The 14,952-nt window shown below is 39.9% G+C and overlaps 2 protein-coding genes across 9 annotated transcripts in view; one reads left to right on the top strand and one right to left on the bottom strand.

Annotated features, from left to right (window-relative positions):
- The window catches only part of Ten-a (Teneurin-a transmembrane protein), a 308,074-nt gene extending 293,611 nt beyond the window's left edge, over nucleotides 1–14,463 (bottom strand). For 4 of the 7 annotated variants that reach the window (XM_089474227.1, XM_089474225.1, XM_089474232.1 and 1 more), the window contains exon 1: nucleotides 13,636–14,463. The gene's annotated coding sequence lies outside the window, so the exon portion shown is untranslated. The remainder of the gene's footprint in view (nucleotides 1–13,635) is intronic. The other 3 variants (XM_089474226.1, XM_089474228.1, XM_089474229.1) reach the window with 3 other exon arrangements.
- LOC108620242 (uncharacterized) lies at nucleotides 608–2,408 on the top strand. 2 transcript variants are annotated; one of them, XM_018017148.2, is made up of 5 exons: nucleotides 608–867; nucleotides 951–1,257; nucleotides 1,322–1,398; nucleotides 1,456–1,876; nucleotides 1,938–2,408. In XM_018017148.2, exons 1-5 carry the CDS (start codon nucleotides 644–646, stop codon nucleotides 2,169–2,171), a joined length of 1,263 nt encoding a protein of 420 aa, XP_017872637.1. In that variant the 5' UTR covers nucleotides 608–643; the 3' UTR covers nucleotides 2,172–2,408. The 2 variants fall into 2 exon arrangements, with proteins under 2 accessions (XP_017872637.1, XP_017872636.1); XM_018017147.2 differs by having other exon boundaries at nucleotides 1,932–2,408.
- Nucleotides 14,464–14,952: the final 489 nt, after the last annotated feature.

The following is a 14,952-nucleotide window of genomic DNA, read 5'->3' as shown; positions in this document are numbered from 1 at the left end:
CGAATGTCAACAATTGTGGTTCTTCCCCGATTTTACAAACTCACTATGCACGCAACCGCTTAACTGATAAGAAAAAGGCGAGTCTAGCACATGAACTTATGAAACCAGTGCATTTTGATTATATGAATGTGCATTGCTATCGATGCAATAGATTGTTGCAAAATGACTCGGGAAGTTCATGTCAAATGAATACTAGTGTAGTCGTATAGCAAATTCTCTTAAATTGATATACAAATATATGTATATAAAATGAGCATATTGGTTTTGTGTAATTCGAAAGACTTTTCAAATATGAATAGCTATAGCCATATCTGTCCTGAAAATTATATACATATGTATATTAATTGAATTTCTTTTAAATTTTACAAATTTATTCTGATGTACGTAACTATAGCCTTATAGCTAAAAGCTCACAATTAAAACATGTTTTTAGAGTATTGACTGCAGTTGATAGCATTGATCAAGAGTTCTGTCATTCCAGAAGAGTATTCATAGCAGTGTTATTGCAAGTGCGTAGATCCGCGCTAGATTGAACAGATTGCACTATTGATAGGATCTATCGTATTCGCATATACACGCGCTGGCCTATAAAACGAGCTGAGCCCAGGCAGACTGCCCATAGTGCTGTTTGTAATTTGGCGCGATGCGATTGTTAAACGTTTTCATTTTAGGACTTATCGGGGTTTCCCTGCCTTTCCATAGTGCGAGTCAGAGATGTAATCTCCTTACAATTTCTCCATTACCACCATTAACAGTAACGCAGCTGGGATCAAAGCATTGGGTGTCGGTCACGGGGCCAATATTAACACTTGAAAGCTCGGAGTCTGTTGATCTATATTGCGAAAGTGGATTTAAATATTATATTCCGTATGTACTCAAAATATTCAACATATTCTTCCTAACCAGTTTGAAAAGAAATTGATCGATGTTCTTCTTTATTAAATTGATAGCTCATATGGGCGTTACGAGGAATTTAATGCGAATCGCACTACAATTAGTTGTAAGCGCAACAGATTTATTTTGCTTGACCACTCGAGCGAGCCAGAAGTTGAAAGTGTAAGTTGCCGTGACAATGCCATTTCTCCCATATTTGAGAGCCGTACGAGTATGCCGAATTGCGAGGGCTACATGAGTCTGGTTGTTGGCCGGGCTTTCGAGGAATTTGGTTCACTAAAAAGGTTCGCCATATGCTACGATATCGATAAGCAGCAGCTTAAGTATATCAGCTATACGGCATATACCAAGTGGCTTGAACCGGTAAGAGCAATGAATCGCAATGGCTTTCCGAGCCATAAATGCACTAACGCTATCTTGCCAACAGACTCAGGCTGGCCAGCTCAACCGATTGGGCCTAGACATTGAAGTGATCTATAGCCAGCATCTCTTCAAGCCGTACGGGTAGGTTAAGGCCAATGATGCGTCAGTTGATAAATTTGACATTTGATCCCGTTGCAGGTCGGAGAGCGTAGAAGCCGCGTTCCGCGACGACAGACGGCTGATGTCGCTGTTCGGTGCCAAGACATTCGAATATGCCACCCTCATACAGGATGAGCCTCTCAGCAGTGGGCAAGGCGAGTTTAAGGAAATGCTCTCAATTATTTGGCTACGCGCTCTGCTCAACGGCAATTGGCGCCATTTCCTGAATGCACTGAAGTCGGCAAGCATAAATGCTAAATATGATGTAAATGTCGGTGTCTCCGGGACCATTAGCCTGCCCACGACGATAGCCTGCAATGATAGCCGCCAGCTGTCCGTCGAACTGGACTCCGGCTACACCGTCACGGTGCCGGCTCTCATCTGGGCCCAGGTGCGCGCAGTGGCGCCCAATGCGAATGTGACGGAGGAGTTCGTAATCATAGCCCACAATTCGCCCTTCGTGAGTACACGCCCACATTCGCTGATCATTCGTTGAGGCATTAACCAATTTGCAGTTGAAGATCGACGAGCGCAACGAGCTATGCGAGAGCATGTGCCACGAGGTGCCCTGGCTGCGGCAGAGCCTATTCGGCAAGCTCCAGCAATATCCTGTCTATGGTCTGGCCCAGTGCTGTCACGTTGCGGACGTTCAACACAAACTTGAGAATTTTCCCAAGTCCCAAGCAGCGCCAAACTCGAGGGATTTGCCACCCCTACCACCACCTTTCGAAAATCTGCGTAAAAATACTACCTGATCGTCGATAAAGTACGCTGAGCCAACGATGCATGTTGAATATTCTATGAAATATTGTCAAATCCCTGATAATATATATATATGTATGTATGTATATATAGTATTATCAGGGATTTGACAATATTTCATAGATATTCAACATGCATAGTACTTTCTTTTTTAATCTTCTCTATCTTTGCTATCTCATATTCAATTAAATTTTTCAATTTAAATTCAGTAATAAAATTTCAGAAGCGCAGACACTGTTTCGATTTGCCCCTCGATAGTCCAGTCCTCGATAAGCATCGATTATTCTTCATCAGCTTTTTCTTCACCATGCCCCAATTTCGAGATATCTTCTAGTCTAGTCTTTTTGTTGGCCTAACCTTCCCTCTGACTGGGCCACGTCTGTATTAGTTTCAGTGAACCGAGAGCTATGAGCACATAGCCTTTAGGCCGACAGTTCGTTGTCAGCCATCAACGTGGCATGTGGCAAGAGCGCTCGATGGCTTTTGGCCAAGTGGCAGCCGGCAAATGCGTCAAAGTCCGCAATGCTTCAGCATGTGAAATGACAACGAAATAATTTATATGGTTTTTAATTAATTTTCAGTCAGCTCCGAGCAATCCAAAAAAAAAAAAAAAAAAAAAAAAAAAAAAAAAAAGTTAACACTGTTGAACCATAACGAAAATAATAGAGAAACTTGAAGTCGAACTGGAAAGGAAGTTTTAACCCACTAGATGATCCTCTCAATGATTGCAGATGATTATTTTAATATACATATTACTTAAGCTTTCACATATTTATAGAAAAAGTCACAAATATGACCATCAAGTTGGAGTTGATCTATAGATATAAGACAATGTTAAGCCTAATGATCTTCTGCCAAGTAGTCGCAGTTGATCTTAGCTGTTAGGGTATTGAGCTTCGGCTTGCGTTTGGCATTTACTTTCTTTCCATTTTGGTCGTTCAGTGTCCTTTGTCATTTGTCGCTTTTCGGCTGTGTTTCGTGCTTTCATTTGTTTGCTTGCTTGCTTGTTTATTTGCTTTAATGCTTGATTTATGCTTCTCAGCTAAATGAGAAACCACTTAGGCAATGCGTCCTGCTCCATTCTGTTGCTGTCCTGACCCGGTTCCGGTTGTCGGCACTTGTGCATAATTTAAATGCCTCAAGTTTATGGTAGTCTAAAGGGGGGGACGGGTAGGGGTAGCCGCCTGACATTCAGGGAGACAAAGAGACAGAAACAGAGACAGAGACAAGGGCAACGACAAGGACAAGGGCAAGAGCAACTAGAGGGGCTCTAGAGGAGCTGGCTGGATGAGCGTCGCTTAATCAAACGTAATACCTATAATATAAATTAAACAATTTGTTTTTTGTTTTTATACGCTTGCCACAGTCGAAGGTCGAGCGAAGGAGTGTGCATGCGTGTGAGTATGTGTGAGCAACTGATTGGGGCTCGGGACTTGGACGTTTTACGACTTCATTTGGCGTTACGTGATATTGCAAATAATGAAAAAATAACCCAGCAGCAACAACAGCAGCAAAAGCAAAAGCAAAAGCAGCTAAAAAGCAACAGCATAAAACCGACTGGAAAGGGGGCAGCAAGGCCAGGTATGGGAGGGGCCGAGTGGTTGGCTGCGTATTGACGGCTAAAAGGAGTGGGGAGGGGGAGGGGCGCCACTTCCGTTCGCTGGTGTCGTGGGTCGGTCGGATGTTGAGGCCGGTTAAAGGGAATTTAAGTAAAACATAAACGCAAACGGAAATAGCCAAAAAAAATTTAGCGATTTTTGGCACGCGACTTTACACGCAGGTAACACCAACAGCAACAACAAGTGCCGTACGTGTGTGTGTGTGTGTGTGTGTGTGTGTGTGTGTGTGGGTGTTAGCGTGTGTATGTATGTGTATGTGGTACAGTGACACACAAAGCGGCTACAAAACAACAACAAAAGGAAGCAAACAAACACCGAAATAAAAGCGTGCACAAAGCACAAAAGGAATACAGAACTCAACCCTGCCGGACTCGCAGATACCCTGTAATAGGCATGCTTGACAGTTCGTCTATGTATACAAGATTTGTGCTTAACAAAAACTTAGGCTGATAGCAATTTATCGGCTGGATAGCCTTAAAGTGCTATCGATTATAGGCAATTAATCTATAGCGACGAATTTGCGTAATCAAAAGTTATGGACAAACTAAATGATTTAAAAACTTAGTAGTCAGCTATCGATAAATTACGTTTCTAATAATAACAGACTATCGATCAACAATAGCTGTTTAAACAATCATATATTCTAACATACTATAGATCAACCAAAAATGGTCGATAATTTATCGATAATTTATAGACGCATGCCAGCCAATTTTAAAAAGCAATATTTTAAATATTTTTGTATGTATGTTCATAGGTACAGTTATGTTGATTGTGTACCTCATTTTATGGAAAAGCCGTCCAGCTGACCTTTTTCCAATAAGTAAGACGACTTTCAAAGCATTGCAGGGTATACAAAAATACCGGCTAAATACAAAGCACAAAAAAACTGAAAGCAGACACAAGGCGACTGACAAGGCGTGTGGGGGCACAAGTGATGGGCGTTAGTGTGGCTGTGTAGGCGTGGCTGTTGCTTGTTGTGTGCCAACAAAATGCAGACAGCAGAAGAAGAAACGAAAATGCCAAAACGTGGGCGTTGCACGGGCCCAACGATTGATAAACAGAACGCCAGAGAGCAGAGAAAATCGGATAACTGTTAACCGTTAAGAGCTCTTTTATGCAGAGAATTCTCGAAGCTGGGATGAAGCAGTTGTATCGCTTTTCTTTATGGACCATTGAAACCGAGTTAATATCAAGAATGTTATCGAAATTGATCGTATATGAAAATGGGCAAAGAAAATATAAAAATGAAACGTTTTATATAAGCGTAGAAATTAATGTTATTGAAAAATAAAAAAAATAAAAAAAAATCAAAAATTAACTTTTACAACTATCAATATGTTATCGACTTTGATTAATGTAGTTAAGTACTTAAAGCACTTACATAAATTAAGCTCCCTAGTTAGCTTCTCTTAGTTAACTAAACTTTAAAAAAATTGTTGTTCATACAAATACCTCAATAGAAATCGATAAAATATCGATAGTAGTAAAAGTTAATTTCTAAGCTAATTAGAAAGCCTCTGCTGATCCACTTTTTAGACTATGATATATTTCGTTTTCCAGTTTTTAGTACAGTTGTGTCGGCCATCGATAATTGTTAGGGACTGCATTGTTTGGCATTCGGAATCGGATTTTACATATATGTTTATGCATATTTATCTGTATATATGAAGAAGTTTTGGCTCCAGCTGGCAGTAAGCCCGTTTAGTGGAAGTCCACATGGATCCTCACGCTTCCTGCTCCCCTGCACTCACAGCTTGCGTCACGCCCGCAACGTAAAGCGGCGCGTGCTCAACTGCAACACTCAGCAAGGCAAATACACACACAGATACACACACACACATTGAGAAGGTAAGCGCGATACGGGATTCATGATGTTTTCTTGTTGGTCTTTTTACTTTATATTGTGAAGCTGCGGGGAGGTTTGAGTTTTCTTTTGCTTTCGGGTTTTTAGGTTTTTTCCTTTTCTTTCTATTTTTTTTTTTTTTTTTGATACATGTACCGCTATTTTCATTCGTATTCAGTTGAGAAAGGTATTAAACCGGAAAAACACGTTGCACATCGATGTATTCCCTGTTGGCCGCAACGGCCACCTGTCCCCTCCCACACAGCTGTTCATGTCGGGCTTTAGCTACGTCTCCTTCGACGTCCGCTTTGGCTTGGACTTGAGCTGCGGCACGTGTATTTACGTGAAGTCGTCGACGCGAATGACCAGACGGCAGTGATGTGAGGTGAGACGAACGATGGGCCGAGAAGGGGGATGGTGAAGTGAAAGGGGAAGGGGAGAGGTAACCATTGGGCAGCTTCAAGCATGTCAACGAAATCAAATGAAATTACGTCAGCCAAGTGCAGAAGCAGGCCTGATAAGAACTTAATTAAAAGTGAGCGTAGCGTAGAAATTAGTTAATTAATATTAAATTCAATTTGAAGGCGCTCGGAGCCGGACCCACAATTAGTTTATCAAATGAGTGCCTCGAGTCTCGAGTCACTTGCAATTCGCTCGCACGTGACACCATTAAAGCCAAGTGGAACGTGGCCCACGTCTTGGCCTGGAAGCCACAGCGCAAGGCACCGCCTGGTAAGCGGCATTTGCATGTATCCAGCAAATCCATCAGTCCCAAGAAACTGAACGCAGTTCATGTAACTGTAAGGCGACATGCCTGATGGAGTCTTGCAGAAATGTGAATGCTTTGAGTGGTATTCGGATAATCGGAGAGACAAAAAGAAGCTACTTCCAGTAGACAACACCGAATGCATTCAATTTACTCAATTCAATGGGAGAGGCCATTCATTCGAGTTGAAACTCTACTTAATCTCAAGCTGCATACGAAACATTCAGTACAAACACTCTTACGAGTGCTATAAATAAACTATATATACGTTTTACTCTGCTCAAACACTGAGATTCCTCAATTCAAACATATGAATGTTATGATTTCTTAAGATATTAAGAGTTTTGTATTCATTTCAGCTGAAATTTGACAAGTTATTACAAAACATTCATATGATATGAATGCTCTATGAATGAATAGAAACATATAATTATATTCCAACAATCATATCATTTAAATATGATTAAAGCATTCATTACATTCATATCATTTAGCTGGGCTAATGCTCGATGCTCCAATTTAAGAATCGTAATACATTCAAGTTTCATATTTATGCAGCTCCAGTAGGGGGCTCTGTTCCCAAGAGAGATATAAAGAAACTCTAAATGAAATGCGAAAATAATGCATGCCTGCCCTCAATTAAATTGCTCAAAGCACTTATATAAAATGTGCTACAAATTATCGACTTGAATTTGTCTAGCTGTGTTAGATTGATCAACGAATTGCAGCTGCAACGCCTACGAATGCCTTTAAAGCATCAGCCTTATAATATATGCCTATATATATGTATGTATGTATATGTATGTATGTATAAGTGTGTGTATATAATCCAATGCAAAAGCAGCTTGTGCTGTGGCTTTGTCAATTTGTTTATTGCTTATTCCTATGGCAACACCTTTTGGCCAGCCTTTTGCCTCTGCCTCTACTTCAGTCCCGCCGGCATTCATATGCATTCTTGGTCTCTTAATTTCATTTACAATTCAGCTGATACGTAAATTTGCAAACTCTGCACACATTTTAGTATAGCATTTAAGTTTGTAGGTCACTGGGCAGCATTTTCGAATCACAGGAAAAGAGTTGAAATTGACTCACGACGCTTAAATACTCTGAGATGACAAATCCAAATATCGTAAAGTTAGCTCAAATTTGATTCAATGGACGAATTTTGATTACATTTTATCGAGGGTGAGTATTGGAAAAAAAGTTCAAATAAATAAATTTAGAATACATATTTTTTAACTATTGTTCATATTTGTATGTTTCAATTTTTGACTTACACTCGAGGCAGCTCTTAAGGTGTATTCAATCTCAGCCGCTATACTACATCAGTCATCCTAGTCTTTTACCAGATAGCTTAGCTCATATGGTATGTTTCAATTAATAGCTCGAAAGTGTCTAAATTACGAGTCAGTCTTTCAGCTTTGAGTCGACATCTTCAACGAAAAGCTTTCCCACTGCACATTGGAGGCCAACGGTAATTAAGTCGTGCTACCTCTCGTGTGCATAGGGTAGTCAGACTCAAATTGAAAGAGCTAACAGAGCAACCGCAAATTCGAGTAGCTACGCTTAAAACGATTTTCATAAAATAACCAACAAATAGCAGCTCAGAGCACTGAGCCAAACGATTCGTAGCAAAATGTTTACAGCAATTTATAGCACTTATGCCGAGAGACTTCGAGTAGAGCCAGCCTGAAGTCCCGTTCGACCGTTCGGGGCTGTGGGCGGAGCAGACAAACGTCAAATGATGTCCAATTGCCAGATATTATTTACATATACAAATAGCTCTATTTGATTTAAATGATTCGCAGGGAGCTCAGCTTAGGGCTGGCTCACATCGAGTTCACAGAGTGATTAAATTTGACGTAAATTTGGATTACAAGCAGTTGAACTCCTACAATCAGTTGAATATTACAATTAATTCATAAATGATGTGACATTTATTCAAATGCAAGAAGAACTAGTTCGCTAGTGAGTTAAATTGACTGAAGCTGGATCTACATGGTAATTAAATAATATAAAGTCAACGGCGAGCAACTTAATTCAAATGAACTAGTTCATCAGTGAAAAGAACATCGAAGGCTTGACTTTCATTACAAGTTAATTAAATCATACCTAATGTATGGCTAAAAACCTTTATTCAAATGAGCAAATGAACATCGGAGTCTTGACATCCATTACAAGTTAATTAAATCAGATCTAATGTATGGCTAAAAACCTTTATTCAAATGAGCAAATGAACTAGTTCATCAGTGAAAATAACATCGGAGTCTTGACTTCCACTACAAGTTAATTAAATCATACCTAATGTATGGCTAAAAACCTTTATTCAAATGAGCAAATGAACTAGTTCATCAGTGAAAAAAACATCGGAGACTTCCATTATAAGTTAATTAAATCATACCTATTGTATGGCTAAAAACCATTATTCAAATGAACAAATTAACTAGTTCATCAGTGAAAAGAACATCGGAATCTTGACTTCCACTACAAGTTAATTAAATACCTAATGTATGGCTAAGCCCTTTATTCAAATCAGCAAATGAACTAGTTCGCTTGAGTCTCAACTCGACACTTCATCCACGTGATAATTTAGCTATAATAAAAACTGGTTCAATTCTGAACCAAATATGGCTCACAATGTCTAAGATCTACTTTGGGTTTATTAAGTAAGAGTATTAGTCTTTCGCATTGTCGCATTCACATACTCGATCACAGTGTGAAATGGGAGTAAATTAGTACTTTGAATGTTTAGTCGATACGATCATATCTAGGTTAGCCCGATACTTAACATGAAATCTGAAATATATTATTGCTGATCAAATTGTCGCATAGAACTATTATATTATATATCTATTAAAGAGAAAAAAGCTTTTAGACGCGGCTCAAAAAGTTGTTACCTGCTTACTCTATAGGATATATAGGATCTATAGCAAATAAAACAAATATTGATATTAAGTTTAACTGAGCTGGCTTTAAAATGTGGACGAGTATTGGGCAGTCGGCTGTGGCCGATTACAAATATCTGTGTAAACATTTTAGTTAGAGCTTAAAAATGAATCAAACCGACTTCAAGCAGCAGCGAAACTCTACAAGTGATACTAGTGTGAATATGTACGTGTGTATTGGTGTGTCTGTGTGTGTGTGTGTGCGTGTGCATTATTTAGCTGCAGTACGAGGCAAGCAAAAAGGAAAACAAAACACTTTGCTGCTTGCATTTGTTCACTTGCATTTTGTTTACAATGCTTGCTGTTGTTGTTGTTGTTGTTGTTGTGGTTGTTGTTGTTGTTGCTGCAGCTATTGCAATGAATATTTGTTGTTCAATTTTATTGCTAAACTAAAGCGTGCGGACTTTGCTGCTTCGTTTGTGAATGCACAGGGATAATCAAAGGGATTTGCGCCGCATGCACATGAAACAAGCTCCTGAGTTTCTCAGTGTGTGTGTGACAGAGTGTGTATATATCAGTGAGTGTGTGTGTGCGCACACACGCGCGCACATATGCACTGGCATATCTTTATATTTGGTTTACACAGCCACAGAATGGCTGTCATAAATATTTTAGTTTCATTTAGAAACGTTACATTACAACCAAAATCTTCAAAACGAAAATGTGTTACTTTAGATGTATGAAAAAAATAAAATAAAAATAAGTTTGTAAAAATCAGGCAAAGACAAAGCAAATGTGCGTGACAAATGCTAGCATTAATATGACAATTATGTAGCACAGTGTAACAATTGAGTAGTGAAAAGTGTGCTGAGAGAAATGACAAAGTAGTATTATTATTACATATTTTTTTATGCGACTTTTGTGAGCTTGCTTAAATGCAAGGCAGGGGGAGGTGTGACAGAGATCATAAGGTAAATGTCTGAGCTGAGCTCAAGCTATGTCTTAGTACTTGAAAGTTGAAAGATTCCATGAATACCATTGTAGTCTATGCAGTAATTATATTTCTTAAAATTTGAACGAATCTAATCTAGTCTTGAGTAGTTATATGAAGCAAAGAGATGGACTCGGGCATGCCATAAGGTATAGTAAGTTACAGTGGAGTATATATATATATATATATATACATAGTACATGATAATGGCATGGACATATCGTAGTATAATAGTATATAGTATGGGATGGTGTAGTACACTATGATCTAGACTATGATATAGTGACTTATATTCTAGAATGATATATGGCTTAGTATTACCAAGTGCATATACATTATATGATATAGCGTAGAATATTGTGATATAGTATGTTAGTATATAGTATATAGTAGTATTACATGAAATATAAATGTGAATATTATTTAATTATAAAATGCAAAAAAAAAAAAAAATAAATAAATAAATAAAAAATTACTTTCAACTCAAATCCCAAGGGCAATTTTTTTTTGGCCAAAATAAAAATATGCCACATAGCTGATTGTCGTTTGAAGCTTTAACAAAAAATAAAAGAATTTACCTATGTGTGTGTGTGTGTGTGTGTGTGTGTGTGTAGACTTATTGCAAACTATTGCACTGTGTGTGTGCTGTGATTCAATATTTATTTCGTATTTTGACTCCATATATGTATATTCATATTTACATATGTTTCAAATTGCATTTATGTTTGTGTTTCGTCTTGTTGTTATTGTTGCCCTGCCAGCTTGACAAAGCGCATTTCGCCAGCGACCTTTCGCTCGCTCTTGTTCTCTTTAATTACTCCCAAAGCTGCAATTATGTATATTTACCAAATAGCATTGCTGTTGATTTTCAATGAAATTGTTCAAAAAATGTTTCATTATAATATATATTGGCTATTTGAAAATATATTTGTACACTTATACATTTTGTTTGCGCATAAATAACGTATAGGGCATGCTTAATATACGCACTATAATTCTATATTTTCAATAAAACATGCGAACCCAAGTGAAGTATTTAGTAATAGTATAAAGCTTAAATAGTAAAAGAGATGCTACTTCGTTGCTGTGGCAAGTATTTTATGGTAAATATATATGTATATTTGTATATGTATATATATGTTTTCATTATTTCTTTGTACATCTGGCAACGTTCTCTTAGATCTTAGCTCGATGTTATTGAAAATACTAAATACTAATGTAAAGCAAAGACAAGTTGAATCGGTCAAGTACATTTCGATCTTAATCATCTATACTCTTGAAAGTTCAATCTAAAATGTGTGTGTGTATGAATGAGTATGCGTAAGTGTATTAGCTATGCGTGTGCTTAGATAGAAACAAGAGCTAAGCGCAGAGGTAGAGGCACAAGCGGTTCGATCTAGATCTGTCTTCTATGTTTCCTTATTCACAGAGTGAAGAGTATTTGTGATTCGTTGCAGCTGAGCTGCAGCTCGTTAGTGTTAGTAATGTGGGCAGTGGCAATCTGTAAAATGCATTTGATTATCGTGCATGTTAAATGTGCACTTTACTATTTATGCATTTATGCAAACATTTAGGCTGCTGCTGCTGCTGCTGCTGTTGTTGTTGCTGTTGCAACTTAAGTGCATAAATAAACACATTTTAATTAAATTAAAATAAAATGCATATCGCATGCATTTATTATCGATGTCCACATCCGACAGGCCGACAGCAGCGACGATGAGCCGAATGCTATTTTACAATGAATAAATTGATGCAATGTGCGTTGCCTGCGTTTTTGGGCCACCCTAATGGAGCAACGTAGGCGGCTTTAGTTTTCAAAATCGAATTAGACCCTTGGGCCAAATTGTGCAACATTTTCGATTTCGATGGCACCGACCAAGTGCAGTCCCAGCGGACAAGTTGAACTCATTTAGACGCTTTAGCCGCCCAGCTAGGGGCCAGGGGGCAGAGGATGGTTGCTCGTTGCTCGTTGCTGGTTGCCTGCAGCTGCCACTAATATGCCCAGCCTGCTGGCTACACTCTCTCGGGCTGCGAGCAGCCGCCCTCAACCTTTAATCAGGCATGAGTCTAAAAGCCAAACACACACGTAACTCCAATTATCGCCACACATTGCAATTCACATTCCAATGAGCTTGGGCAAACGTTTATGCCCGCCCAGAGCAAGCAAATGAGATTTCCATCGGAGACCCATCGAATGATGCAGCGAGCCAACAAACACAAACTTGAAAACATCTCTGGCATCAATTTGATTTACTAATATTATGTGCTTGAATATCTCATTATGATTTATTATATTTGATTATTTAGTGATGATTTCAAGTAAATCTTTGCAAATCACAGCAAACTGAAAGGCTATATAAAACAAATAACTGATATACCCGCTTGCTACGCTAAAAGTGAGTATATTTGCTTTGCACAATATGCAATATCCTTGATATGCACACTCACTATGGATAATATGTGTGTATATATTTTAGCTTTTGCTATACTCCATATACAGATTGCCTCTATATGATCTTACAGCTGGCCTACTAAGGTTAGGTTATCTTATTAGCCAATCAGTATGCCTTTTTACCTGCCAGGGCTGAGCCAGGGCAGTCGTAAGATGTCTGTAGACTATCGCACCCACAAGCCCTCAGGGCACCTAGAGTTCCCTACCAGCTCACCAGATTGAATGCTTCAAATAGCACGGGCAACCTGAAGGCTCTCACGTGTCCGATAGATAGGCCGCACGTTAGCCTCCTCCGCTCTAATGAGTTGGAATGCGATCATGTTCGTCTGTCATTAGCAGTGCGTCGAGCACAATTGGGATCGGGCTCATATGCTAGAGCTCGCTCTTCTCAAGCCCCCCCTTCAGCTAGGCCCTGACACCCGACTCCCATGTGTTCTATGCCATTAATGACTCGGGAGAATCGCAGCCTCCTCGACGCCGCCTGCACCATAGACGCTACCTGCCCGGCTTAGTCCGTCCGGCAGCTTGTGGGCCAGGCCCTAATGTGCAATTTGATGCCTGTCAGTTAAGCTTTACCGACGGGGCATGGTGCAGCATATCTGCTACTTTTTAATAGTGAACCCAAGCAAATCTTTCAGTTGAGTCATTGTTGAGCTATTCAATAGAACCAGGTTTCGCTGCATGTCATAAATTTTCAAATGACAAACAGGTATTCAGCCGTCGGCTAATCCCAATTAGTTTCATCATATGTTACTTGATTATCTAACATATTTTCGAAATTTTTTATTAAATTTTCTTTTATCATTATCTAGCTCTTATATCTATTAGATCTATAAAGCCATTTTCGATTTGTTCAGTTATTCAAATTTGCCTTATGCACTCATCAGCTAACACTTACCTTTTGTTTTTCCGCGAAAATCGTTTGGTTTTTCAATATTCGAATATTCTTGAGTTTGTATTTGTCATTTAATCCCAACAAGATTTCAACGCGAGCCCGATTGCTTGGTTTTGTTTTGCATTGTTTTGTTTCTGTTTTGAAATATTTCATCAATGAGTTTTGAGCACGCACACAAACACTTGACTCACTCAGCAGTGGCTCTTGGTATTATCAAAGCGAATTTGAGGCAGACTTATATAAACATATATTTATATATGTTGATATGAATATAATTTATATAGACACAGAAACAAAAATGTAAAAAAAAACGAACTAAAAAAGAAGCGCGAAACACAAATAATTCTGAAAATTCTCGACGCTCGCTCGGTGGGAACAGTGCACGGGGCTGGAGGAGGCAATTTGGAATCACAACAAACAACAAACAAGAAGCACGCGGTACGCGGTCGTGAATGCGGCAACCCGGTGAGAAAAAAAAAACTAACAAGAAGAAGAGGAAGAGGAACGCAAAAACCAACAGGCAAAGGAAACACTCACAAATATATGGCGGTAGAAGATAAAGATATGATAGTATTTGGCAAATACTAGCGAAAAGCACGTTTCAACCGTAACGCTAGTCACGACGATATCGTCGCTGCCCGGCTCTGTGGGTCACTGAAGCAGCCAGTTGCACTGCCAGTTGCTTGGACCTGCTCCACACGCACACACGGACGGCATGCATGCCGCACAGACAGTCGGGAGACGACAACGACGACAACTACGACAACGACGACAACGACGATGAGGACGACAACGATACGTTGCCCACTGCTGCAAATACCGACAGAGACTGCATTCGCTGATGTTTTGGCTGGCGAATTTAAGACGCACACACGCAACAACGCGCCAGCATTAGCCGAGCAGGGGACGAACAGGACGAACAGGACGATGCGAGGGCCAACGACAACGCACGAACCGTCCGACAGCTGTTCCATGCAGGCAAAACAATTCAACTGTGACTTGCGCATGACCCGTGAGCAGTGCGAGCCGAACCGAAACCGATGCGAGCCGAGACGCAATCGTGGCTAACGCGAAGCACGCCGCAGCAGGGCGAAGGATGCGGCCAACAAGCCACAAAATTGGCGCGCAATTTCAATTAGTTGATGTCCTGCCGCCTCTCTCTCTCTCTCCCCCTCTCACGCTCGCGCTCGCCCTCACCCGCCCACTCTCCCTCTCCCTCTCTCTCTCTCTCTCTGTCGATACTCTGTTCCTCTGTCTCCATCTGTCTGTCCGTCTGCGGCCCATCAATTTCTTAGCGTGCGGCTTCGGCCTTGCCCCCTC

Source organism: Drosophila arizonae, chromosome X (assembly GCF_054131065.1).
Source record: "Drosophila arizonae isolate 15081-1271.41 chromosome X, UAZ_ARI_1.0, whole genome shotgun sequence".
In the NCBI taxonomy this organism is placed as follows: Eukaryota; Metazoa; Arthropoda; class Insecta; order Diptera; family Drosophilidae; genus Drosophila; species Drosophila arizonae.
This window is presented reverse-complemented; position numbering and strand designations above follow the sequence as displayed.

Bases quoted from the DNA above. Each gene is read 5' to 3' on its own strand.
- LOC108620242 (XM_018017147.2), top strand. From the start codon at position 644: ATGCGATTGTTAAACGTTTTCATTTTAGGACTTATCGGGGTTTCCCTG. The intron at 1,258-1,321 runs GTAAGAGCAATG...TCTTGCCAACAG, and splicing joins ATACCAAGTGGCTTGAACCG to ACTCAGGCTGGCCAGCTCAA. The intron at 1,877-1,931 runs GTGAGTACACGC...ACCAATTTGCAG, and splicing joins TAGCCCACAATTCGCCCTTC to TTGAAGATCGACGAGCGCAA.